The sequence below is a fragment of the Arachis ipaensis genome, chromosome B1, assembly GCF_059453495.1.
Source record: "Arachis ipaensis isolate K30076 ecotype BB chromosome B1, ASM5945349v1, whole genome shotgun sequence".
Taxonomy (NCBI): domain Eukaryota; kingdom Viridiplantae; phylum Streptophyta; class Magnoliopsida; order Fabales; family Fabaceae; genus Arachis; species Arachis ipaensis.
The window spans coordinates 10,121,212-10,148,659 of record NC_142436.1 but is presented as its reverse complement, the minus strand read 5'-3'; the positions used below and the strand labels follow the sequence as shown (position 1 = coordinate 10,148,659).

The following is a 27,448-nucleotide window of genomic DNA, read 5'->3' as shown; positions in this document are numbered from 1 at the left end:
AACTGGGAGTGCCTTTATGTATTAGTATGCTTAATTGCTATATATGCTATCTGCATTATCTGTACTCTAATTGTGTTTGCCTTATCTATTTGTTTGTCTGTGTGATTCCACCGGGGTTGGAGGATTGGAGGAAGGCGGAGGATTAAGGGTTTTGGGCTAGAGTTTAGTTAAGTTTAAGAACCTTAGAGAACCATCCCTGCTTATGGTTTCCATTTTAAATACCTAAGTTTTATAATCTGAGTGTTGGAGTTCTAGGATTGCCTCTGACTTTCCTGGGACTTTATATCTTATATATGTGGGCACCTTACCATGCTGAGAACTTTCGGTTCTCATTCCATACGGATATTTGTATTTTTTTAGATGCAGGTTGTAAACCCTGGGTAATTAGTAAATAATTAACTAATAAATTAATTATTATTTAAAGAAATTAGAAACTTAAATTTTATAGTATAAAAAGTAGAAATAATTAAAATATGAATTTTAACACTAATTTTAAATATTTTGTCCAAAATTGGGCCAACGAGCCAAACCGGTTGGACCGAGTCCAAACCGGGCCCAAGGCCCAACCTATAAAACACCAAGAACGGGTCTTCTTCTTCTTTATTCCTGCAAATCCGTTGAAGAAGAGAGAGTTACGTTAAAAACCTAACCCTTATTCCTCCAAAAATTCAATCGTCCATAACTTTCAATTCGGAGCTCCGATTGACGAGTCGTTAGCGGCCACGCATTAGTCTCAGAATTCTCTATAAAATCCACTAAACAAATTGGTAAGGGAATCACATTTTCTCACCCAGTTCTTCCCTCTTCAATTCGTGATTTTGGATTTTAGTATTGAGAGATTTTGTGATTTTGATGGTTTAGGGGTACTCTAACGGTGGATAATCACTGGATTTTGTCCATTTGACTCGTGAGTAATGGTAAGAAAACCATAACCCTTGTAAATTGGTGATTTAGTTAGCTCAATGTTGATTATTGTGATATTGTATGAATTAGATCGTGTATCCTTCTGAATTGGAGTTAAATTGGTGGATATTGAAAGCTTGGAATTGAATCCTGGGAGATGAAAATTCAATTGGTGAGGAGTTGGAGCTTTGGAGCTTGAGGAACGGTGGATAATTGAGGTGTTCCAGGCTTAGGGAGGAATTGACCAATGTATGGTTTTATTTTCTCATAGATAACATGTAAGGTTTCGTGCAAACTTAGGCTAGATGACCCTATGATAAGTTGGATGATATGTATGATTAAGGATTAGAGACTTGTGGTTTGAATTGTTGATTGAGTGGCTAATATGTGTGGTGAATGATAAACAATGATTTGAGTTGAATAATTATGTTAATGAGATTGTGCAATGATTAATCAAGATTATATGTTTAATTGATGTGGTGTAGTTGAGTTGATGGAATTATTATGTATATACATGAATATGGTAAATAAGATGTTCAGTTGATGATGAAGTATTGGTATTTTGGGTACTTAAATGATTGATGAGTAATGAGTTGGGGTTTGATGAGTTATGATAATGGTTGAGATGGGTTTTTTTAGGATTTGGTTAAATTTGGTTTGGAAAGCTTGAGTTTTGAAGTTTTGGTAAAACTTGATTTTTTGACCAACTTTAGTGAGTCATAACTCGGCTTCTGAATCCTCAATTTTTGTCAAACTTTCTTTCAAAAGAAAATTGGGTCCGTGAAATTTACGCCGTTCGAAGAACGGACAAAAAATATTTTAAAACGAAAGAGTTATGTGCATTTGAAGTTTGGTGTGCGAAAAGTAAAACTTGCAACTTTGCTGTTTTTGGAAGAAAAAGGAGGCATGCATGCGCGGACCATCATACGCGATGCGGGCAGAGGACACTACCCAGACGTCTCGCATATGCAGAGTAAGTCCTGCGTACGCAGACCATTGGTTTTTGGAGGCTCACGTACCGGGCACCATGTCGCGTACACGAAAACCTGATTCAGCAGCATAAGTAATTTTTTTTTGAAGTCTTACCAATTCTCTAGTTCTCCAACCTCTTTTAATTACCCGTTAGGGTTCGATACACAGTTTTTCGCCTAGGAAGGATAGTGAGCCTATAGAGGAGAATTGTAAAAAAGAGAATTTGAATTACGGAGTATAAATAAAGTGATATACGACGTGAATGAGAACTGAAACTATGTTGCTTGATTAGGAATGATAAATTATTGATGAGATATGATTAAAGGACATATGATTGATGAATAAATGAGATTGGAATTGATTAAATTGAGGCTCCGAGTAAGATGCAGTGGCGTGGTCCACTTGCTCCGGCTACAGTTTAAGACACCGAGTAAGATGCAGTGGTATCGTCCACTTGCTCCGGACAAAGATTCAAGAAAGTGATGATGATGGTTAGACAGTTTGAGAAGGAGGAGGTTGGCTATGAAAATAAAGAATGATAAGAGTTGATTTAATTATGATTTATGAATGAATTATATTGATATTGATTTTATTTATGTTTAAGATGTTCCACCCGATTTTAAAGAAAATTGTTTTGTGGGGATCGTGGTTATTTAATGCCCACCAGATTGGATATGAAATTATATATTTTGTGAGGATCGTGGTTATTTACCACCCACTGTGTTGTTTTTCAATTGAAAACGTCTGTGGAGATCGAGGTGGTTTACCCTACACAGATGGTGGGGATCAAGGAGTTTACTGCTCACCAAGTGAGGATCATGGTACTGTACCGCTCACCAGTTTTCAAGAGGACGATGTCCGGGTTAGATATCGGAGATGTCAGGTTGGATTTATAATCGACAGATGAGACTCATCAACCATAGGCAGGCATACATCATATGCATATGTGTATTTTGTTTGATTGTGCATTAATTGGGTTTGCCTATGCGATTATTATGCTTACCTGCTATATTTGCTACCTGTTATATCTGTATCCTACTTGTGTTTGCTTTGTCTGTATTGCTTGTCTATGCACAAGAGTTTTGGAGGAATGGAGGAAACAGAAAGTGAAGGATTGGATCACAATTAGATTGGAGGAGACAGAGAGTGAATTGTAGGGTTAGAGTTTAATGAGACAGAAATTGAATTGTAGAATTAGAGTTAGATTGAGACTGGGATACTTTAGAGAGTGTTACCAAATTTATGGTTTAGTTTGTTCCTTTAAGTTCATATCTGAGTGACGGAGTTCTAGGATTGCCTCTGGATTTCCCGAAACCTTTTATATTAACTATGTGGGCACCTTTACCATGCTGAGAACCTCCGATTCTCATTCCATACATATTGTTGCTTTTCATATGCAGGTCAGGAGGTACCTCACTGAGCATTTTGGAGACTCTGCGAAAGTGAAGAACTTTGGGGACTTAGGATTGTATTTTATTTATATTTATATATGTATATAGTTCTCTATCTTGTATTTTATGCTTGTCCTTCTTAAAGGATGACTTGGAGAAACAGGTTGTCAGTTTTACGAGTTTGGGATATTTTGGATTATTTGTATGTATGTACACACATACTTTGGCCGGCCTTTGCTTCGCAGGTCAAGTTCGGAGCTTGATATTTGTATTTTGAAATTCTAATCTATGTTTATGGTCTTTTAGCCTTCCCTTCGATCTTGCTTATCCGTCTACACTTTTCTTCGTGAGCGACGCAATTTTTATTTCGATTTTGCTTAACTTCTTTTTCAAGACTCCTAGTTATAACTTATTTCAACTATATCTAAGTATGTATTTTACTTTTAGAGGTCGTATACCTCACCACCTTTGATTTATGTCCTAGGCGTAAAGCTCTATGTGGTAGGGTGTTACACAGGTCGAAAGGCACCTCACTAGGCGTCTGGAGGTCTCTGCAGCAAAGTGGAACTTTTGGGATATTATATTTTGTTCTGTTTCATATGTATAGAACTCTCCTTATAAACTTGTTTTACTTTTGCACCTCATAGAGGTTTTATGGAGAACTAGGATTTTTTTTTATGTATTTTGGGACTCGGATTTTATATATATGTATGTAAATATTCTCCGGCCAGTCTTAGCTTCGCAGGTTGAGTTCGGAGCTTGATTATTTTGTATCCTTGACACCATGTTCCAAGTATCTACATATATATATATATATATATATATATATATATATATATATATATATATATATATATATATATATAAGTAGATAGTATTTCTGAGGGTTGCACTTTTTTTTAATTTCACGATTTTGCTTTAACTATCCTTCAAGACTCCTCGAATATTATTTTAGAGGTCGTAATACCACACTACCTCTATTTTACGGCTTAAGCGTAAAGCTCTGTGTGGTAGGGTGTTACATACTGTCCTTAAAGATTTATTACTTTCCTACTCGTAGGTGAAATGGCTTCGATGAAAATCCTCCAAGATTAAATGTGGATCATCAAGAATATAATTCCACATCAATATTCTTGGAACACTTGGAGCAGCACAACCTCGTTCTTCTTCTTAATTAAAAAAATTATTACAAGTAACTCTTGCTAATATTTGAGAAGACTTAATGTTATTGAGAAAGAGAGAGCACAAGTTACAGATTGAAAAAAATTGAGTGTTTTGGGTATATATATATATATATATATATATATATATATATATATATATATATATATATATATTATTGTATCTGATATTTCTCCTTTTATATAATTCAATTCATGCAATGGTTATAAAACAATTCAATGATTTTTTTTCTTAATTAGTAATAATTTAAGTTAAGTGCCCAAATTCATAGGAGACGTCATAATCTCCACTCTTAGTTTTGTGTTTATCCATCAAGAGTATGTTGCACTAACATCTTCATTTCCACATTTTGGGACTATAAACTCATCGCCAAACATCTCATATGTATGGCAAAAAACAAAGAAACAACACCACCCTTAAAATTTGTATGATTTCGTTGACCACATTTAACCATCTTCATAGAAGACCTAATTAAAGTGGTTGGGTATCAATCGTACAGTTTTACTCAATAGGCACAAAGTCTCATCCCTTCGATGTTTTACTTACTAGTGTTCTAGCAAGTGACTTCGTCAAAAGATCAGCAAAATTCTTTTCTGACATTACAAAATCTATGGATATTACATAACTTTCAATAAGTTGTTACAATGTTGTGCCGTATTCTTATATATCGGTTTTTACCATTGTAGATCTTATTTTTTGCTCTATCAATAACAGCCTAACTATCACAATGTATAGTTACAAATATTTCTCTCTTACTCCATAGTGGATATTCATTAATAAATCTCTTAGCCATTCGACTTCAGTCGCTGCCTTCTCTAATGCTATAAATTCTGATTCCATAGTTGATCTGACAATACATGTCTGTTTGGTGGATTTTCAAGAGATTACCTCTCCTGCTAACATAAACACAACATCACTTGTAGATTTTATCTTGTCAAAATTAGAAATCCAATTTGCATTAAAATATCCTTCTAAAATAGAGAGATAACCGAAATGCAATAAACCAAAATTTATATTTCCTTTAAAATATCTCATCATTTTAGTTAAAGCAATCCAATGATCTTTATTAGAATTATGAGTATATCTATTCAATTTATTTACAGTATATGCAATGTCAGATCTAGTGTAATTCATCAAATAAATCAAGCTACCAATTATACGAGCATATTCAATTTGAGACACACTATCATCTTTATACTTAGATAGATGTAAACTTAAATTATATGGTATAGATACATGTTTGCAATCATAATATCCAATTTTTTTTAGAATATTTTCAATATAACGAGATTGAGATAATATAAAACTATCATTTTTTTTTCTTATTACCTTTATTACAAGAATAATATTTACAACACCCATATCTTTTATATCAAATTGCGAAGAGAGAAATGTTTTAGTTTCATTTACTTTATCTAAGCATATTCTGAAAATTGATAAATCATCAACATATACGCAAACATTAACACCAACACTATCATTAAATTTGCTATATATGCATTTATCAAATCCATTAATCACATACTAATTAGAAAGCATAATTTCATCAAATTTTTCATGCCATTATTTTAGAGCTTGCTTTAAAATATAAAGAGATTTGACAAGTTTACATACATTATTTTTTTTTTACCTTTTACCACACAACATTCGGGTTCATCCATGTAAATTTCTTTATCAAGATATCCATTTAAAAATATAATTTTCACATTCATTTGATGTACAAATTTGAATATAGATGCAATAGTAAATAAAACTCTAATAGATACAATTCTAGCAATTAGAGCATATGTATCAAAATAATCTACATCATTTTATTGTTTGTAACCTTTAGCTACTAATCTAGCTTTATATTTATCAATACTACCATTCGATTTTAATCTCTTTTTAAACACCCATTTGCATCCAATAGATTTTTCATTAGGAGGTAAATCAACTAATTCCAAGTATGATTAGACATAATAGATTCAATTTCATCATTTGTAGCATCTTTCTAAAAATGAGCATCAGAAGAAGATATAACATTATTATATGATAAAGGATCATTAAAAACAAGATAAGTAATATAATTATCACCAAAATTATTTTCTTTCTAGCTCTCTTACTTCTTATTTCATTATATTATTCATCAACAACATTATCCGACAAAGCATACATGTTAGAAATATTTTTATCTTTTGATTTATTAGGGTATATATTCTCAAAGAAAGATGTATTACAAGATTCAATTATAGTGTTATGTTCAAGTACATCACTTTTAATAACAAGAAATCTATATGCACTACTATTTTGAGCATATCCAATAAATACACAATCACATGTTCTTGAACCTATTTTTCTTTTCTTAAGATTGGAAAACATAACCTTAACCAAACAACCCGAAACTTATAGTACATCAGACAATATGAGGATTTTTTTAGATGTCATTTTTATTGACACTTTACCTTTACCTAAAACGGAAACCTTGCTAAAACCCGCTAGGCAAACAACTTCATTTCCATTATTTATGGGAGTAAACTCGAAAAATAGTTCATTTTTAGCACAAATGTATTTTGTGGCACCGGAATCCACAACTCAACCCTTGGAGTCCTTCACTAGATAGCATTCGGAAACCATTGCCATTATGACTTCATCATTTTTGTGATTTGCTATGTTTGTGATTGTCTTTCCTTCTCCGCTTTTACTATTGCTTCTATCTCCTTGATTATTATTCCTTTTCATTCTACGAGTTGATGCAAAGTGTCCAATTATGTCACAAATAAAACAAGTACCTTTCTTCTTTTGGAGGTTAAATTCTTGATTCTTGAAATGAGGCTTAATCACCTTATGAAATTTATTTTCATTATTCGAATAATTTTTGTGCACAATTTTAGTAAGATTAGCTTTAGCATATACTTCTTTATTATATTATTCATTAGCCACAGTTCTCTTTTTATCCTCTATTTTAATATGCACTATAGGCTCTTGCAAATTCATGATTTTTATAATCTTTCTATGAATTCGATAATTTATCAACAAGAGTTTGAGATACGAACTTTTTGGATAAAACATCTCTTTTCTTAGCAAGTTCATCTACAAGCTTAGTAAATTCATTAAGTTGAGAAGAAATACTTTTATCTTCTACCATTTGAAATTCATTGAAATTATGAACTAAAAATTTTTACTACCTTCTTCTTCATAAATATATTTTTGTACCAATGCATCCCAAATAATTTTACTATGAACATAATGACAATAAATATCATATAAATTATTATTTAATACTCTTAAAATTATATGTCTACATAATTTATTTTTTATTTTCCAATTTTTCAAAGTTTAATCATAATTTTCAGTATCTTCATTTGATTTAGGATCAACTAAGACTAAATTGATTCCAGAAAAATCTAATATTTCTATAATTTTATTTTGCCATCGTTTAAAATTAGTTCCATCAAAACAATTAATCTTTAAAGCATCGAGAATAATTTTTGTAGCGATTAAAATATTATGATCCATAATAGAATAATTATAATATTAAATCTTTAAAATTGTTAAAAATTAGATTTTTAAGATAATATTTTAACTACTTTAAATATAAATAAAAATATTTTAGCTTCTTAGATCAATACTAAATATAAAAAATTTTGATATTTTTACCTCAATTCTTCTTAGACTAAATTTTGATTGCCAACAGATCATAATACAATAAGTACAAATGTTTGCTATGTACGTATAACTTCCAAGATCCATATTCTAAGATATTAGCAACTAGTAGGATTTTTTTTTTAATAAACTAATATAAATTATTTAGATATGTGTTTATATGATATATAGTAAATCACCTAGAGTACAAAAAATTAAGAATTTTTTTCGGAGATAACAATATAGTACTAATATGACATTTTAAATATGATATTTAGATCTATAATATAACATTTTAAATGTTAAAATTTTTCTTAAAATTCAAATTTAATTTAATATTAAAGATTAAAACAACATTTTAGTTTAAACTTATATTTCGTATTTACAGACACTATTTTGATGTATTAAAATTTATAAAGATTAAAATAGTTTACTTACAGATAAAGAGATTAAAGTGAACATTAATCCAAATGAAATCACATTGGCTTGTACAGTTGATTTACCACAAATTATGATTTAACAAACTTGAGCAGGAATAAAACTATAAAAGTGGAGGGTAGGGAAAGGTGGGACCCACGGAAGATCCCGGAGAGCCTGGTCCGTACAATCTGTGGATAAACAGAAAGAAAGCACAGATATCACAGTTTCCTGCTGATTTCACGGCAACGGTATGCACCAACAACGCGTAAGAATAAAGACAGCCTTAAGAAACAAAAAATTAATTAAATAAACAAATCAGAAATAAATAAATCATATTTCTTATTTTATTTTATTGATTATATTCGCGAGATTGATTATATTCCGCAGAAACGTAAGTCCAAGGCGCGCGCTAATCACGGCCAGTGACTTTCTTTCCAAGTGTTAATGGATTTTGGAGACTATTATGAATAGATAATTTTCTTATTAGTATAAGATTTTAATTTTAAAATTTTTTTATTCAATAAATATAAAATAAATATATTAAAAATTTAAATTTTTTATATTTTTAATAATTTTTTAATTTATAATTTTAATATGTATTTTTAAAACACAACATAGATAAACTTTACTAATATAAATAAATACTAAAATTAATTTTCAACGAATTTTAAATTAGGCGTTTTAATTTTTAATATATTTTAATTTTTTATAATTTATAAAAAAATTATAATATTTATTTTTCTAACGAATTTTTATTTTCAATAAAAAAGAGCATATTTATATATTAATGTTTAAATATAAAATTATATAATCTTTTTTATATATGGTTTTAACAGAAACATAAATTATAATTGATATTTGTTTATATAGAATAGTAATTAGTGGATTTTATGGTATTTATTATTATAGTGGCTATAATAAATATATAAAATGGTAGCACAGTAGCCAGTAGGATCCGATAATATTCTGACTGAAATTTGAAAGGGTCTTGGTGAGAAAGGTATTAATTGGTTAACCAAGTTTTTTAATGAGATTTTAAGGTCAAAGAATATGCTAAATGAGTGAAGAAAGAGTACTTTGGTACCTATCTACAAGAATAAGGGGGATATATAGAGTTGCAAAAACTATAGAGGGATCAAACTCATGAGTCATACCATGAAGTTATGGAAAAAAAATGATAGAATAGAGGCTGAGACAAGAGACACAAATAACAGAAAATCAATTTGGTTTTATGTCAGACAGATCCACCACTGAATCTACGTACATGTTAAGAAGGATGATGGAGAGATATTGTAGTAATAAAAGGGATTTACATATGGTGTTTATTGATTTGGAAAAAGCGTACGATAGGAAGCCAAGGGAGGTTTTATAGAAGGCTTTGAAAAAGAAGAGAGTAAGGATCACATATACTCGTACAATTAAAGACATGTATGATGGGGTTACAACTAGTGTGAAGACTCAAGATAGTGTGACAGATAAATTTTTTATTGGTAGGATTACACCAGGGATCATCCTTAAGTCCATACCTTTTCACATTATTCTTGGAAGTACTCACAGAGCATATCCAAGAGCCTAGGGATGGCAATTTCTCATGGAGGGACGAGTATCCGCAGAGATTTACCCGCCGAAGAACAGATATGAGGAGCGTTTTTACCCCGCAGGTGACAAGGACGAGTACCCGTATATTAAATGGGGTGGGGGCAGGAAAAAAGGTATCCGCGAATATAAAATTATATAAATACCCATATATATATATATATATATATATATATATATATATATATATATATATATATATATATATATATAGTTAAAAACCCTAATATGTTACCTTAGCAGTATCATTTCAAATTCATTCTCTTCCTCACCTAGCAGCCTCATCTTGACCCGGTTACCTCCTTTTTCCTCTGCCTCCATCTGCTGCTTCTCTTCTCCAACAACGTCACCACCGTCTTCCTTCCACCTCGTCACCTCGCCAACCACTCCAAGGTTCTCTGCGTCTCTGTGCATATAAGTCTCATCGTTGGTCACCGCCTCCCTTCCTCATTCACATTGCAAATCACTGCCCTCTCACTCACTGTCGCCGCCTCATTAGCGCCGTCTCCTGCTTCATGCTCGTTCATCATCATTGCAGCCTCCTAATCGGTCTTTCTCGTTGTTGCCGCCTCCAGTAGAATTGTCACTGCCACTAGCACAATCGCCGTTGCCTCCAACAGCCTCTTCGCCGCTCATCATGCCTCCCGAAGCCTCGTCATTGCCGCATCAATAAGTCCCTTTCTCTGATTAGTTTCTTTTGGGTTTTTTTTTTCAACATTTAGGGTTTAGGATTTGTTCAATGTTTCAAATTGTTTGAAATTGTTAATCTTCTGAGTTTGTATCTTTATTTCTGCAATTTTTGTTGAATTTTTATTTAGGAATTCAGAATTTATTCAATTACTAATTTTCTGTATTTGAAATTGTTAATCTTCTGAGTTTTATCTCTGTTTGGACAATTATTGTTGAATTTTTATTTGAAAATTTAGGATTTGTTCAATTGTTAATATTCTGTGCTTGAAATTGTTAATGTTCTGTGTTTGAAATGGTTAATTTGTAAAATCCGCGGATGATATCCGCGGATATCTAAGTCCCCAGCCGGGGACAGGGTAGGACGGGAGGTGGATTATGGTGACGGGGCAGGGGACGGGGGGCATGTCCCCGTCCCCATGGGGACTCGTTGCCATCCCTATAAGAGCTTGTGCCATGCTGCATGCTCTTTACCGATGATATCGTCTTTATGGGAGAGCCAAGGAAAGACAAATAAGAAGTTGGATTTATGGAGAGAAGCTCTAGAAGTGTATGGTCTGCGCATAACCCGTAGTAAGACGGAATATATGGAATGTAAGTTCGGCAACCGAAAGAAAAATCCTAATACAGAGGTGAAGATTGGAGAAAACATCCTATGAAAAATTAAAAGTTTTAAGTATCTTGGATGCATCATACAAGATAATGGAGAGATTGAATATGATGTAAATCATAGGATCCAAGCAGGTTGGTCAAAATGGTGGAGTACATCTGATTTTATATGTGACAAAATATTACCTTTAAAACTTAAAGGTAAATTCTATCACACTGCTATTAGACCGACTATACTTTATGGTACAGAGTGTTAGGCGGCCAAAGAGGAGCACGAACATAAGTTAAGTATGGTAGAGATGAAGATGTTGAGATGAATTAATAGTCATACGCGATTTGATAGAATAAAGAAGGAAGATATGAGAGAGAGAGATAGAGAGAGAGAGAGAGAGAGAGAGAGAGAGAGAGAGAGAGAGAGAGAGAGTTGAAGTAACACCTGTTGTGGAAAAGATGGTAGAATCGCATCTCAAGTAGTTTGGACATGTGAAAAAAGGGCCGACAGAACACCCAATCAGGTGGGTGGATGAGATGGAAGATGGATAATGGATGAAAGGTAGAGGAATACCTAGGAAGAGCACGAGTCTAGATGTAAACGGTCTCTCTGTAGACATGATACATGATAGAGCTCAATGACATCGTTTGATTCATGTAGCCAACCCCATCTAGTAGGATAAGACTTTGTTGTTGTTGTTGTAAAATAAATATATAATTTTAATAATATTTTAAAAATATTATTAAATTTAAAGTCATATTTTTTTATATATTAATAATATTTTTTATTTTTATTTGTTAAACTAAAAAATATCTTCAAATGATAAAAGATATTATTTTAATTTTAGGAATAACTTTTAAATATTGTTAGAGTTGTATAGTTATTATAGCCACTATAATAAATATTATAGCACATATGTTAGGTAGACAAAAAAACAGCCAGAATTTATTTTATTTAGCATTAATTAATTGTTGTAATAATTAATAAATGTTAAATAAGACAAGTTATGACTGTTTTTGGTTGATTTTTTTTTATTATCAAACATTTCCATTTACATATTATGTTTATGTTACGGTAAAATTTTTATGAGTCAAGTTTAAATTAGATTCTATTATTAGCAAAGCGAGCCAAGAACATAAATTGGCTAAACAAATTTGCGAGTTTAGCTTTAGCTTAGCTCAATCTAATTCTACTTAACTGGACTCACTTTCAATTTCAACCGCATATGCAAGGATTAATAATTTAAATAATAATTTTGTATCTATATTTTATTTAAATATGTTTCAGGTAAAATAGAGAAGCAAAATTTTTTAGAAAATAACTTATTACTAGAGATAATAAATTAAGTAGTAAATTATAAACTATATGCCAAGCCAAGTTTAGCTTAGGAAGATTTTTGAAAATATTATCTAAAATTTTTTAAATCAGTTGTAATTTGAATCAATCTTATCTTAATAATACTTTAGAAAAGAATATCTTGTAAGTATTTATTTAAATAGAAAAACTCTCAATTTGATTGAGGATTCAACATAAACATTGTTAACCGAACTAATATACATTGTTGTGTACTTCTTCTTAATTAACTCTTTTTTTTTTTTATATATATATCTTGATTGAGTAGCATGTATACTTCAGAAGCTACTTTTGAAACTGTTCTAAGAGTACTACATACCTCATAAGCTGTTTAATAGATTTTACTTAATGTTTTCAATATATTGACTAATATCCTCTGCTTGCTATATTCATCACTTTGCTTCCTACTTTGCTTCCATTTTTCCAATTTGTTTTCACTTTTTAATTTGTTATTGGCTACTGGTGTTCTCGTTGGATGTTTCAACTTTTTATTTGCCGGAAATTTTTTTAGTGAAGAGGAAAATTGGATTAAAAATAAAGATTCTCATTAAATTAATAAAAGATATGTGAATTGTATATATATTTTTATTAATTTTTACTCTTATAAAAGAATATTTTTCACTCTTTATTCAAAAACACTTTTCATTGTAGTATTATCCTTATTTACTAGCTCACGTTGTTCAATTATTGTTGTTGTTATTTTTTTTATTATGTTATTATTGTTGTTGGATGAATTGTTTTTCTTACTGGTTTTTTTTTACTTTTGTTATTAGAATAGATTTAAATTAATAATGATTTTTTTAAAGTATGAACAATAATATTAATTTGTATATTTTTTAAATTTACGTTTAAATTAAACATATTATATTTTTGTGTATTTATTTATAATTTTATATATTATTTTATTATAATATAATTATTTTGATTAAACCTTTAAACCAATAAAACTAATTAAAAGAGTTTAATAATAAGATAATACTCAATTTGATCTCTGAATTTGCATATAGCCTCAATTTAGTCTCTAAAGTTCAATTGTCTTTATTTAGTCCTAAAATTTTGCGAACATGACTCATGTTAGTCCTTGAAACGATTTTCAATGTATACACTTTAATAGAACGCTGTCATAAACAGGCGGATGCCATATTGAACTCTGTAAAATGATGTCGTTTTAATTTTGATACTCAAATAACCAAAAAACAACATTATAAATGGTGTTTATTGAAACTTTACCTAATAAAACAAGTGATGCGACATCATTTTTGAATTATTTAAATGCCAAAACTAAAATGACATCATTTTACATGTTTTAGAGTAGCATTTGATTGTCTATTTTAACACTCTATTAATATTTTTTAACTAAAAATTATTTTAAAGACTAATATGAGACACATTTATAAAATTTGAGGACTAAATAAAAATAATTAAAATTTTAAAGACTGAATTGAGATTCGTGTCCTATTAACTCGGTTAGATAATGGATTATGTTTTGAAAACCTTCAGTCTTACACAACAAATAAATAATTGATTTATTAATTAAATCTTTTTGTCCATGGAACATCAAATGTTCAAGTTACTAATAGAACATTATAAATGCGCCAGTTAAGGTAGAAGGAGAAGCGTTATGAGAAGCAACAAACAAAAGCAACGACTTTGTTGATGTTAGTTAACGGTGTTTGAGTGGCGGGTCCCACAGGCCCCAAATCCTGTAGAATACAAACGAAGAAAACGTTCAGTTGATTAACGGCGTGAAGATTTGGCGTTAAAGCATTTGTCTTCATTGGTTCTATAAATGGGCCTTTATGTTGGAACCTGTTTTCCGAGTCCACTCCACCATTCTTCTCTTTCCTTTCTTCCTTCTTTCTTTTCTTCTCTCTTCTGCACTTTCTCTTTATCTTTCTCTTCAACCCTTCTCTTTCTCTCTCACTCTTTAGCTTCAGCATTGTCTCATAACACCATCACTGAGTGAAAGAGAGGAGTGGGTAGTGGAATTCTTCAATGGAGGTTTCTTCTGCAAAATGGGTTCTCAATGCTTGCTTGTTGCTGCTCTTTGTGCTCCTCATTGGAGAAGCCATGGCCACATCACAGATCTCTGACCTCAAGTATATTCATTTCTACTCTCTCTCTGTTCTATGAATATTTGAACTACATTGTCTGGGTTTTGAAACGCCACAAATCATAGTGGGAAATGTATTTGCTTCACATAACGGATTCACTAGCATTGCAATTTTATGTTAAAAAAATTCTTTCTTTTCTATTAGAATGTTGAGAAGGATAATTCATTGTTCTCTGCTTCAAATTATAAACTTTCTACCAAGTGAGAATTATTTGTGGTGTCTACTTCTACAAAATCATCTTTATATTGTAAACTGTTGAACGATTCATTCAAATATATTTAGTCAATACCATGTAATGGTTCACAAATTAGTAGTATATTATTTATTATGTATCCACCGCATTGATTAAGATCTTGTGTTGTTGTAACTATTTGTTTCAGGGTGAAAGAGGCGGAGGAATTAAATGAACGTGCTGCTGTAACTGACCCGGAAGAGGTGGTTTCCATGGTTCAGATGTGGGTCTCTTTTTTCTACATTTTTCACCAATATCAATTTATAGCTACGGAACAAACCTAACACAAAAAGAGAAAACCCAATAATGATTTAATTTATCTTCACATGGGTTTAGAAATGGGGCAATGCATGGAGTGTTAGTGCTAGTAGGGCATAGTAGTCATTTCTAGGTCCATTCATAACCGCCCCTACTCTCTCTTGTGTGATATGACACCTAACACACACTCTACCCCTAACTGACCCATTATTTTTCTTGTGTCACATTAATTTCCTTGTTTTGCCAAAAGCGAAAGGGTTTTTAATTCACATCATTAAATTTTTCCTATTTTTAGGGTTTCTTACCCATTTACCGTTGTCCCTCACCAATCTCTCACATTGTTGCTCATTCACTAGTCGGTCACATATCACATGCATTTTCTGAGATCCGTGTTTCACGCTTAAAATTCTTTTGCGTGTTATTATAACTTAATCCTTATTTTCCCCTATAAATACGCTGTACTTACTGGTACAAGTACAACTCTTACTTTGCCATAATTTAGCATTAAAAATGTTATTTTTTTTAAGTGACTAGTCATGCCTTAAAAAAAATATAAAATCACAAGGTCCATGTGAAAACAAAGAAAAACGAATTATGTTTACCATCTTTTTCCATTCCTAGAAAAAATCCAAGAATTTAGTCGTTACACTTAAAATGATTCCTGTTATCATCACTCACCGAGTACAGAATTTTTTCTTCTCATTGTTTTCTAATTCTCTACATCTAAGATCCCAAATGGGTCGTTATAAACTTTGGGCTTGGTATTTTCTAACGGCTCTATTTCACTCGTAGCAAAAAACGTTATAGAAAATAGTACATTTTATTATCACAATAATACAAGACTTTTTTCCTGCAAAAAAGGTGAAACTAATGGACATAGTAATTAATTTAGTGGTGTAATTTTAGATAATTATAGATGTTAGGTGCATCAAATAATGTGTTTGTTTAACATAACAGGGCAATGAAGAATAGCACTGAGAGAAGGAAGCTAGGATTCTTCTCCTGTGGAACTGGTAATCCAATCGACGATTGCTGGCGCTGCGACCCGAATTGGCAGAAAAACAGGAAGAGACTAGCAGATTGTGGCATTGGTTTCGGCCGGAATGCGATCGGTGGCCGCGACGGAAAGTTCTATGTTGTAACTGACCCTAGAGATGATGACCCTGTTAACCCAAAGCCAGGGACATTGCGGCACGCGGTGATCCAGGACAGGCCACTATGGATTGTGTTCAAAAGGGACATGGTGATCCAGCTGAAACAGGAGCTGATTATGAACAGCTTCAAGACCATTGATGGAAGAGGAGCCAATGTGCACATTGCCAATGGAGGTTGCATAACAATTCAGTATGTTACCAATGTCATCATCCATGGTCTCCATATCCATGACTGCAGGCCTACTGGGAATGCCATGGTGAGAAGCTCCCCCACCCATTTCGGGTGGAGGACTATGGCTGATGGGGATGCCATCTCCATTTTTGGATCAAGCCATATTTGGGTTGATCATAATTCATTGTCACATTGTGCTGATGGCCTTGTTGATGCTGTCATGGGCTCAACTGCTATAACTATTTCTAACAACCATCTCACCCACCACAATGAGGTACTTTCTTTTTCTTACCCTGCTTTTCCTCTGCATTATTCAACTATATCACTGTATAAACCTGTCAAATCATTTAACTATTTTTAATTATCAATTTTACGTAAAGTTAGTTTCACTTGAATTTTCACCTTATTTGATTATATAATAATGACTAAATTACTAAATATCTATCAAAGTTCAAAATGAATCTGAATTTATTCTCTTTGTCATTTTATTTATGAAAGTTCGAAATACAAACAAATCCACACGTGAATAAATTTAACATGTAGAAATTATCTTTCGTAGATACAGAACTAATTTGTTCATTCATAGTTAAATTTATGAGCATTTTAAAGTTTTATGGTTATAAATAGTAGTTTATTTCTATAATAAATATGTAAATAAAAAATGTAACAGATCTAAGAAATTAAGTATTGAATGCACTTTTTCGTTTGTCTTGTTGGATGGCTCATTAGTTATCATGATAGCTCAATGAATGCTGATATTTTGTAAATTCAGGTGATTCTGTTAGGCCACAGTGACTCATACACAAGAGACAAGCAAATGCAGGTGACCATTGCCTATAACCATTTTGGAGAAGGACTCATCCAGAGAATGCCAAGGTAAATCGGAATAAATGTGTTTACATAAGATAAAACTTTAATGTGGGGGGGCATTAAACACTAATAATCCACTCCCCCAATTATTGGTGATGCAGATGTAGACATGGGTATTTCCATGTGGTGAACAATGACTATACTCATTGGGAGATGTATGCAATTGGTGGAAGTGCTAACCCCACCATCAACAGCCAGGGCAATAGATACAATGCTCCAGCTAACCCATTTGCTAAAGAGGTACAAAATAGTACAATCCAATCCAAGTGCTTATCCAAACTCATTTTTTGTTCAAGTACTTGAGAGTTATACCAATGAGTTTTACACTAAACTTAATTTGGTGGTAATTGCTAATTAAATTAAAATGATAAAGTATATTTTCTAATTTTAAGGTATAAAAATAGAATTTAATTTTAATGTATTGTCGGGATAAAATTGTTTTATAAATGTATTCAATCATATAACGCCACATTAGTAAAAGTAATTATTTTGAATATTGACCGCTTGAATGGTTTTTATTTATTTTAAAATTATTTTTGAACATTTAGGGATAATATTTTACACAAATAAAAATATTAAGAATAAAATTAAATATTAAAAATATTTAAAAAAAATTAAATATAAAAAAAGGGTTTTTTTTTTAAATCAAAATTTAAAAATGTTATGATAAGATTGAGCAAAGGAAATGAAATTATTTGGTGGGACAGGTGACAAAGAGAGTGGAAACAGCTGAAACGCAATGGAAGGGTTGGAATTGGAGATCAGAGGGAGATTTATTGCTGAATGGTGCATACTTCACTCCATCAGGTGCTGGAGCTTCAGCAAGCTATGCAAGAGCCTCAAGCTTAGGTGCCAAATCATCTTCCATGGTTGGTTCCATGACTTCTAATGCTGGTGCACTTGGCTGCAAAAGAGGCCGTCGGTGCTAGCACAAAATAACAAAACACAAACACCCTTTTTTCATTTTTATTATTCATTTTTGTTACCAAAGAAAATCTTGACAAGTGTACATTAATTACACATGTCAATATGTTATGGTTTTCACATTGTGTGTCTATTGTTGTTGGTCAACCTCAGCTGCTCGACTTGCTCCAGTAAAAGAAAACAACAATGCAAGGGGTAGGTGCAGAAGCGTGGTCCATTGTTTCTTTTTCTTTTTAGTCCCTCCTTCCCTTCTTATTTCATCCAAAACCCTACCCAACAAATTCATATGCATATTTTTCCCAAATGTCAAGTCATGTCTCCACCTTACATACCGTTAAGTCATTTCAGCTTTACATATAGGATTTAATTAAGTGAGATATATCAATATATTTTTTTCTTTTATTTTAATGTTTTTTTTTCTCTGTTTTATGGAGTTTTTTTTATTACACAAGCAATGCAAATGTTTGATTGTCAAAGTTGAGTTATGGAAAGACTTTTATTATTGTTGTTATTAGCAATGGAAGTGGTTGTTCGTTTTGTTAACTTTTCTCTCTTAACTTTCTGTTACCCTTTTTAATTTTGTTAATGGAAGTAATCTTTGCCCTTTTGTTATGCAATTATGGTTGTTGTGTGTATAATTAAAACTATGTATCTGCCAGTAGTGTTGGTTTCTTTAGCTACCAACATGTGTAATTAGTTCATGTGGCAGCACATGCCTCTCTCTGCTTCATTATCTTTTCTTTTTATAATTATGACGACGATGACTCTTTTTACCAACATTGTCGCCCTCCAAAGTCAGAAAAACGAATGGAATCCGTCGGTTCAACTGAAAATTCGTTATTAAACTGGTTTCATTTACTATAAAAGTCAGTTAATTATAATCGGTAAAAAATAGGAAAAATCGATCAAAGAACTTAGAAAAAATTTTACTCTTTTTCTAAGAGATGTTAAAATGATATTTTTTTTTTCTATTTGTAAAATATACGTTCTATTTTCTTATCACTTTTAAAAAATCTTATCTTTAATCTATTTTAAATTTTTTTATGTTAATTAGTATTAACTTTATCTATTTTTTAAGAAAAAATAAATTGATTTTTACAAAAATACCTTTTAAGTTTTAACAAAAATTTTATTTTTTTGTCATTAAATTTTGCTTATCAAAATATCTTTTAATAAATTATTTTTTTATTAATTAAATTATATTTTTATCAAAATATTTTTAAAAAAGTTTAATAATTAATTTTTTTTAATTATTAAATTGTGGTTTTACCAAAATTTTTGTTAACAATTATTTTTATATTTTACTATTAATTTTTTGATATCAATATATATTATTTTAACATTAAAATCTTACCACTGCTAATATATATAACAATTAATATATATTAATATCGAAAAATAATCTTATTAAGATTTTTTATTTAATATTAAAATAATATATATTGATATAAAAAATTAATAGTAAAATATAACTATAATTGTTAACGAAAATTTTGGTAAAATTACAATTTAATAATTAAAAAATTATTGAAGGTCATCTTAGAAAAAATAATTTAATTATTAATTTTTTTAAAAATATTTTGATAAAAATACAATTTAATCAATAAAAAAATAATTAATTAAAAAATATTTTGGTAAGTAAAATTTAATGACAAAAAATAAAATTTTTACTAAAAGGTTTTGTTAAAAAAAATTTATTTTTTCTTGAAAAAGAGACAAAGTTAACATTAGTTAATACAAAAAATTTAAACTAGATTAAAGATGAAATTTTTTAAAAGTGATAAGAGAGATGAAGGCACATTTTACAAATAAAAGGAAGGAGAGTGTCATTTTAATATCTTTCAGAAAAGAGGAATGAAATTTTCTCAAGAACTAATTACACGGTTGAATCGATGTAATTTTTTAATAGTTAATTAATTTAAAATAATGAAATACAAAAAACTATTTAAAAAAATATATTATACATAAATATATTATTTTATTATATTCGATTTAATTTTGATCAAAACTTATTTGAAATTTTAAATTTTTGAATCTATCTCAACCAATTTAATATCCTGTTCAAATTTCAGGACCTTCGTTTTTGTTCCGAGGATTCCTTTTTCTTTTTCCCCGGTTTTCACTCTGTCGCGGTTGAAAATTTTGGACTAGACATGTGATGATTTCAAGTTTCAAGTATGGTTTTGAAGTGATTTTAGTTTCACAACCTTTCTAAAAAGTGCAATTCCATAGGACCATGTCTCAAAATGAATGCTTGTGTGACAATTTAAGTCTCAAAAAAAGCCTGCAATGAAGAATATAATTAATTTGCTGGCTTAAGTTACCCTTCACAAAAAGTTATCATGCAACAACAGATATTAGTATCATCATTGGTCAATTGGTAAATTACTTTTCATCATCATACACCCATCTCATATAACATATAACTTCTGATTAATTTTTTCAACATCCTCCTGAATATAAAATAAGAGAATAGATACACTCAATATCTTAAACATAAAAAGCTTCCAAAAAATTATGTACCAAATCCATATTTTTGTTATTTTGTGAAATTCAATACTGGATTATTGTAAGGATCACGAATAAAGAACCATTGTGGTTATATATATATATATATATAACATCTCTCTTATGTTACATTTGGATAAAGTCTTTTATACAAAAATATAAGAATGGATTTTTTTTATCGTTACTTTTAAAAAGTACAAAAAGTAAAAGATTCTATCTCTGTTATCTCTCTTTAATTAAATAAGTTTTTATATTTAGGGTAAAGTATTAGTTGAATTTCTTCGTTTTCAACGTTTCAAATATTTAATTTTTGTTCAAAAATTTTTATTTTAAAATTAAAATTTTTTCTATTAATATCATTTTTTCTCTATTATCTTCTTGTTTTTCTTATTTTTTTTATTTTTATTTTTAATTTACTAGAACTACTATTATTACTACTATAGTTACGATTTTTTTCATTACTTAAAAAAAAATCATAACAAAAAAAAAATTATATTTGAAGAATAATTTTACTTTTTGATTAGAGAACTAAAATATAATGAAATAAGATGTTTTGAGATAAAAATATGATGTTTTAAGTATTAGAGACGAAATTAGAATTTAGTCCAAACATTAAAAACAAAAGTAGTATTTTATTGTAATAAACTTGGATTGATCGAGTAGTTAACTCACTCGTCCACTTAAACAAGTGTCAGTCAGATATCAAATTTCATTTTGTGCATGTAACAATTCATTAGCTAGCGACAGATTCTTAACTGCTGCAAAAAAAGATAATAGTATTTTGTTGCTATATTTATTTATTATGTCTATATTTTTGCACCAAAAAGAGAATCCAAGAAGCATGAAGTTTAATTTTATGTGGTAGAAAGTGAAGAGGCGTTTGTATGTATCTAGTTTGTAGAATGGTGAATAAGGAGGAGGAGGAGTAAATGCAAATGAGTGAAGAAAATAGATAGGATAGTTCAAATGTCTTTGTCTTTGTTGTGTGGACATGAGGTTGAGTTAGGCATGTTCCTACCCCTTTTCATAACTCGCACATAGTAATTAAATGCCTGCGGAGAGAGCAACAGACAAGTGCTAAACACAGTGATGAGAGGAGTGAGAGAGTGTGTTGTGCCCAAAACAAATGCACATGATGTTAAGATTTGTAATAAAGACTTAACCACTCACGCATGTGACATAGGGTCCATTTTGCATGTGCCAACTTCTTCACCAAATTGGGTTACAGATCATATATGGGGTTTCATTTTGGGGACTAGTCCATTCACTTTCCCACTATGCACTTTTTTTTTTTATTTCTCAATTTCCCTTCTAAAATACAGCATAAGTGTATTCTTAGTTTCTTATCCACATTATTGCACTGGCAATTTCCACGCAACTGATGCAAATAATAGTGTGCTACACTATATACTATAACTTACAAGTTTATATAACAATAAGAATAATGTTCTGTAACGTTTCATTTTATCTAATAAAATTATTTTGCATCATTGTTAGAAAAAATGCATGGTATTATACAGGTTTAATTAGGTGCGTTTTTATATTTTTATCAAATTTATAATTAAATTTTTATATTTTAAAATTTTTTAATTAAACTTTAAATCATTTTTAATTTTAGGGAAAGTTATATTTTTTGTCTTAAAATTTGTAAAAAATTTTAAAAATATTCCTAAATTTTATTTTATTTTAATTTTGTCATTAAAATTTTTTATGTGCATTAAATATATTTCTAACAACTAAATTTTCAAAAAATTTAGAACCAATCCAGCAATAATGCATGATAACTATGTGTCTATGTTTGGTTTGTTTGTACTGAAGATTGTTCTTATAAGATTATTATTAAATTAGTCCTAACTTTTTTGAAAAATTAGTCGTCAGGAGTATATATTTGATACAATTCAAAAATTTTTGGGACAAAATTAAAACAAAATAAAATTTGGGGATACTTTTAAAACTTTTAACAAACTTTAAAGATAAAAAAATATATTTTACCCTTAATTTTATAATTCAATTATTGTCTTGTCGAAAATATTAAGAGTTAATGGAATTTTCTTTTCAAAAAACATATGAACAAAAGTTTAATTAGGTCCTTAATTATGAGTATCTTCAATTGCAAAAAAATACTATGTTAACTTTAACATTTTTGATACAGAATAAATTTAATTATAAAATAAAAAATAATATAAAAATTTAATTAAAAATTTTTAAAATATAAAAACTTAATTATAAATTTAGTAAAACTATAAAAACTAACACAATACTTAAACCTATTATAAAGGTATAAAGCATGCATAAATTTCAGTAATTAGATTATAATTTTATTAATGTTTAATTTTAATAAAATTTGGTACAGATAATCTTCATCATGAAAGCGAATCAAGAGAAACTGATTCTTTATAACGAGACCATATGTTTTGTAACTTTTACTTAATGTCATTGTCCATAATATATTCTTTTAGATCATCCTATTATGTTATATTTGACTAATAAAATTTTAGAGTAGTCATAACATTTAATTATTTTAAACAACCTAAGTCAGAACATTTAATTATTTTTCTTAATCATAATGCATAAAGACTCAAACTGTGACATGGAGAAATAATTTATATTTACGACGAGGAACATTATTATTTGTTAGAATAAGCTGTCACTTTCTTTATTTTCTTCTTCATCTTTTTTTTTTCTTGTTTTTTTATGTTAAGGTGTCACTTCAAAGGAGTTAATTGAATTAAGCCTTTGGGCACATCGTTTTCTTGATCGTTTCTCCAAGATTATTGCCACCAAAATTGATGCCAATGCTCCAAGCAATTTCAATTGGATTGAATTATGAAGTGTAAATATTGATTCCCAGGCCTCATTGGTGCAAGAAGCCAAGAACAGAATGAATGAATGTCTAAAATTGAGATTGATCTTGACGTCCCAAAAAGTCTTCAAATACATTGTGTACAAGAAATAATGGAAGATAACCAACGGTGCGACATGGTTCGGTTATGGGAAAAGTTAGTCATAATATGCCTTTTTTTTTTACCTTTTTTGTTAATTTAAATATCATAAGGTCATGAGTTACACATATTAATATATACTTAAAATATTTACATTTGCATTGTCCAAAGAGGTATAAAATCTTATACATAAATTTAATATTTAATTTTATACATCAAATTCATGTAAAATCTAATGTTAGGCAATCGATAGTAGTAAAATTATTTTTATACCATCATCTAATTTGATTTATTTGTTTAGATGGCTATTCAAATAGAAAACATAAAAAATAATTATTTTTATTTATCCAATTTTAATTCCCAAGTCTCCAACAAAAACATATTGGTTGGGGGATAAAATAAGAGAAATTTTTTATATATATAATTACTTATAAAATTCATTCATAATTTTTTCCCACCCAATTTTCACACCCAAACCATATGTAAAACTTAAAAAATTGTCTAATTTGTTGGGGACAAAACTAATTGAAAAATTTAATAGATTTAAAATATTTTCCAAACATTTGTGTCACCAAACAATACCTGAAGGCCTAAAACTTGACAAATTGTCTAGAGTGAGTGACCATAAAATACTATGCTACATTTTGAGGAGGCTGTTTCAAAGTTGCAATCCATGGTAGTTAAAACGAAAAGGAAGAAAATTATGACCAATGAGGAATTTTTCCCATTCTTTTTGGTACAAAGAATAATGAATTTGTTAATCTAAATTTGCGGCACCGACAGCGGGGTAATTGTAGCCCCGTAGTACTTGATTGGCCCCCCCAATAAAGCATAAATAAATAAATAAATAAATAAATAAAGGTTCTATCTATCAACACAGCTAAGAACCTTCAAAGTAAAAAGGCCAAATCAGTTGTTGACAAAGCCATGCAAACAAGAACCCTTTGCCTTTCAGATTACGCGAGTAAATGAAATGTGTCCCCTTTCTTTTTTACTCTTTTCAATGCCTTGCTTGGCGCCACTTATGGGTGAGACTGGGTAACGAAAAATTATAACTCCATACCAATTCAAATTTGTTGGTCACACTAGTATAATTTTAAAAAAAGGGCTGCTATTTAATTAGATAAATGTTATTCGCACTAATTGGTATACATTTCTCTTGTATATTTTTTACTTTTGGTATTAAAAGTGAAGGTAAACAGTAAAATAATCCATGAAATTAGTCTAGTGCATTAAAATAGTTTTGGAGATTTTAATTATATCAATTATGCCTATAAAATTGACAAAAATGCAACTAAAAAAACAAACCCAAGTCGAAGCAAGGCTTTTCGGGTGCCAAAGTAGTGTGGTTTGTCATAATTAAGAAATTTTTATTGCAACATCATGCAAATATTAGAATAGCAACAAAGAGAATAAAACAAGTTCTCCACAAACAAAAGGCTCCAAAAACTTATGGGTTATATAAAATAAAAGTCCTATGATCATAGTCAATTAGTCATTATTTTTTTCCAAAGACAAACCCCTATTGTCCTATACAATTAATCACTAAAAGCTACACATATGCATCAACAATTCCAGTTCTTCTTTTTTGATGGCTTGAAAGTAAGGGTTAGAACAAACTTCATGAAGCTGACCAATCTGAATATTGTACTTGAATTGCATTGAATCTAAAGTGACCGAATTTGATAGTGAAGAGGCCTTCTTTTTGGCTGACAACTTAGTTGGTCTTAGTGTTGAATTCCTAATTTTTTGGTGCCCATCACAATTAAAAAAAAAGTAATTTAAAGCTCAGAGTTAGTGTGCTTTAAATTTTGATGTAAAATTTTTGTTAAAATTAAAATTCAGTATTTATTGAGAGTCTTATGCTTCATAGTAATTTGGTCGAGAGAGATCAATCTTAGATGCTTAGATATCATGCACCTCAAACTTTAGTCTCGATAGGGTACCAATTTTCGGCCTCTTTTTTTCTAATCTTCTTCGGCCTCCTCTGAATTATAAGTGGTAGTTTTCCACTTGACTAATTTTACTTTGTTTTTAACTATTATTCTCATTACAAATATTCTTACTTCTTCAAATGAAGCAGAGTGATGATTAACTTGACTCTTGCTTTCTTGATTTTGGGATTGAATACCTTACATGTATTATAGCAAATGTTGTCTAACTTTGGCCTAGGACTAAATTGTGACTTTTTTCCATGATTGAATAATACCTTGCATAAAACTCCAACCAATATTATTGTGAAAAGAAGGAAAATTCTTCTTTTAGTTTAAAGTCAAGAAAAATAGCTAGAGGTTATAAGTGATATAAATGGAGTATGATGAATTTTTAAGAAAATTAAAGAACATTATAGAACTTAAACTTGGTTTATAATCAAGTATGATGCAAATGGTTTTTATCAAGTTAGAAGACTCATGAAACTACCTGCAAGTTGTTCAATTTGCATAGTCAAAGTTCTAGTAAAAAGTTGTAACTTGAAGATAAACTAGCTTAGTTGTAATCTTTGACTTAATCAAAGAATGAGTTGTTATATAAGTTGATATTTATCGACTTATCATACAACTTGATAAAGATGAATGTGGAAGAAGACTCTAGTACACACTTGTGTAATTTGTACACAATTTGATTAACTTGTAAACCAAATGCACCTCCACAAAATACTATATATATGGGTTAAGGCATTTGCTAATGTACGCTATGTTTTGCATAAAATTAGTGAGTAAAACTTAGAGAGAAAAATAGTAAAGTCTATCATATGTGTAACCCTTTTGTATGAATTTCCATAATACTTAAGAGAGTATTATAGACTTCTCTATGTATTATGAGAGATTGTAACTCCACCACTTTATCATATTATTTCTATTATTGTCTATATTTTTGTTCAGTTCCATCTATTTCTCGTACATAAATTTTAGTTGCTTTATTTTTATCCCTATTAACTTTGGTATCTAATAGTTATGAATTAGTTGATTAATCAAAAACAAAATAAATGCAATATTGTGCATCATAATGGTCCCTTACATTAGCAACATGTTAAATGCAACTTTCAAAATTCTTAAAAAAAATTTTCACTCTCCTCGAGATTCTTTTTTTATAAAAAAAAAAAAAAAAACTTTTTGCATGCAGAAATCCCCACAACCCCTGCATATTCTTGTAGTTTTACCAATTGCATTTCACCAATTTTCGCTCTGCAGAAAAATTTTGGAGTTTTTAATTCAGAAACTGCATTTATAATTTTGTAAAGTTATTAAATTGAATCAAAAAATGTAAATTGAATTATTGACTTATTTTTTAAGCTCCAGGACAAAAGTGTAAATTTAACTGCTGCTTTTATTGTTGTTGTTTCTGTGTATGTTTTTTAAAAAATTTTAAGTGAGATACAGTTGAAAATTATCAACATCAACAAAAAGATCAAACAATGACCCCACTTGGCAAGATTTCATCTCCAATATTTTCAAGAGGCTTTTTGCCATGAGAACTAATTATGATTGTGTTTATTGAGGGAGACGATAGCTGGATATGAAGATGTGAAATATATGATTTACAAGTGA

General features: G+C 29.9%; 1 protein-coding gene across 1 annotated transcript; it reads left to right on the top strand.

Annotated features, from left to right (window-relative positions):
- The first annotated feature begins 14,377 nt into the window (after window positions 1–14,377).
- On the top strand, window positions 14,378–18,993 carry LOC107622791 (putative pectate lyase 1). The gene is made up of 6 exons (XM_016324862.3): window positions 14,378–14,825; window positions 15,221–15,295; window positions 16,288–16,930; window positions 17,429–17,532; window positions 17,628–17,766; window positions 18,234–18,993. The coding sequence occupies exons 1-6, from the start codon at window positions 14,722–14,724 to the stop codon at window positions 18,453–18,455; spliced, it is 1,287 nt and encodes a 428-aa protein (XP_016180348.1). The 5' UTR covers window positions 14,378–14,721; the 3' UTR covers window positions 18,456–18,993.
- Window positions 18,994–27,448: the final 8,455 nt, after the last annotated feature.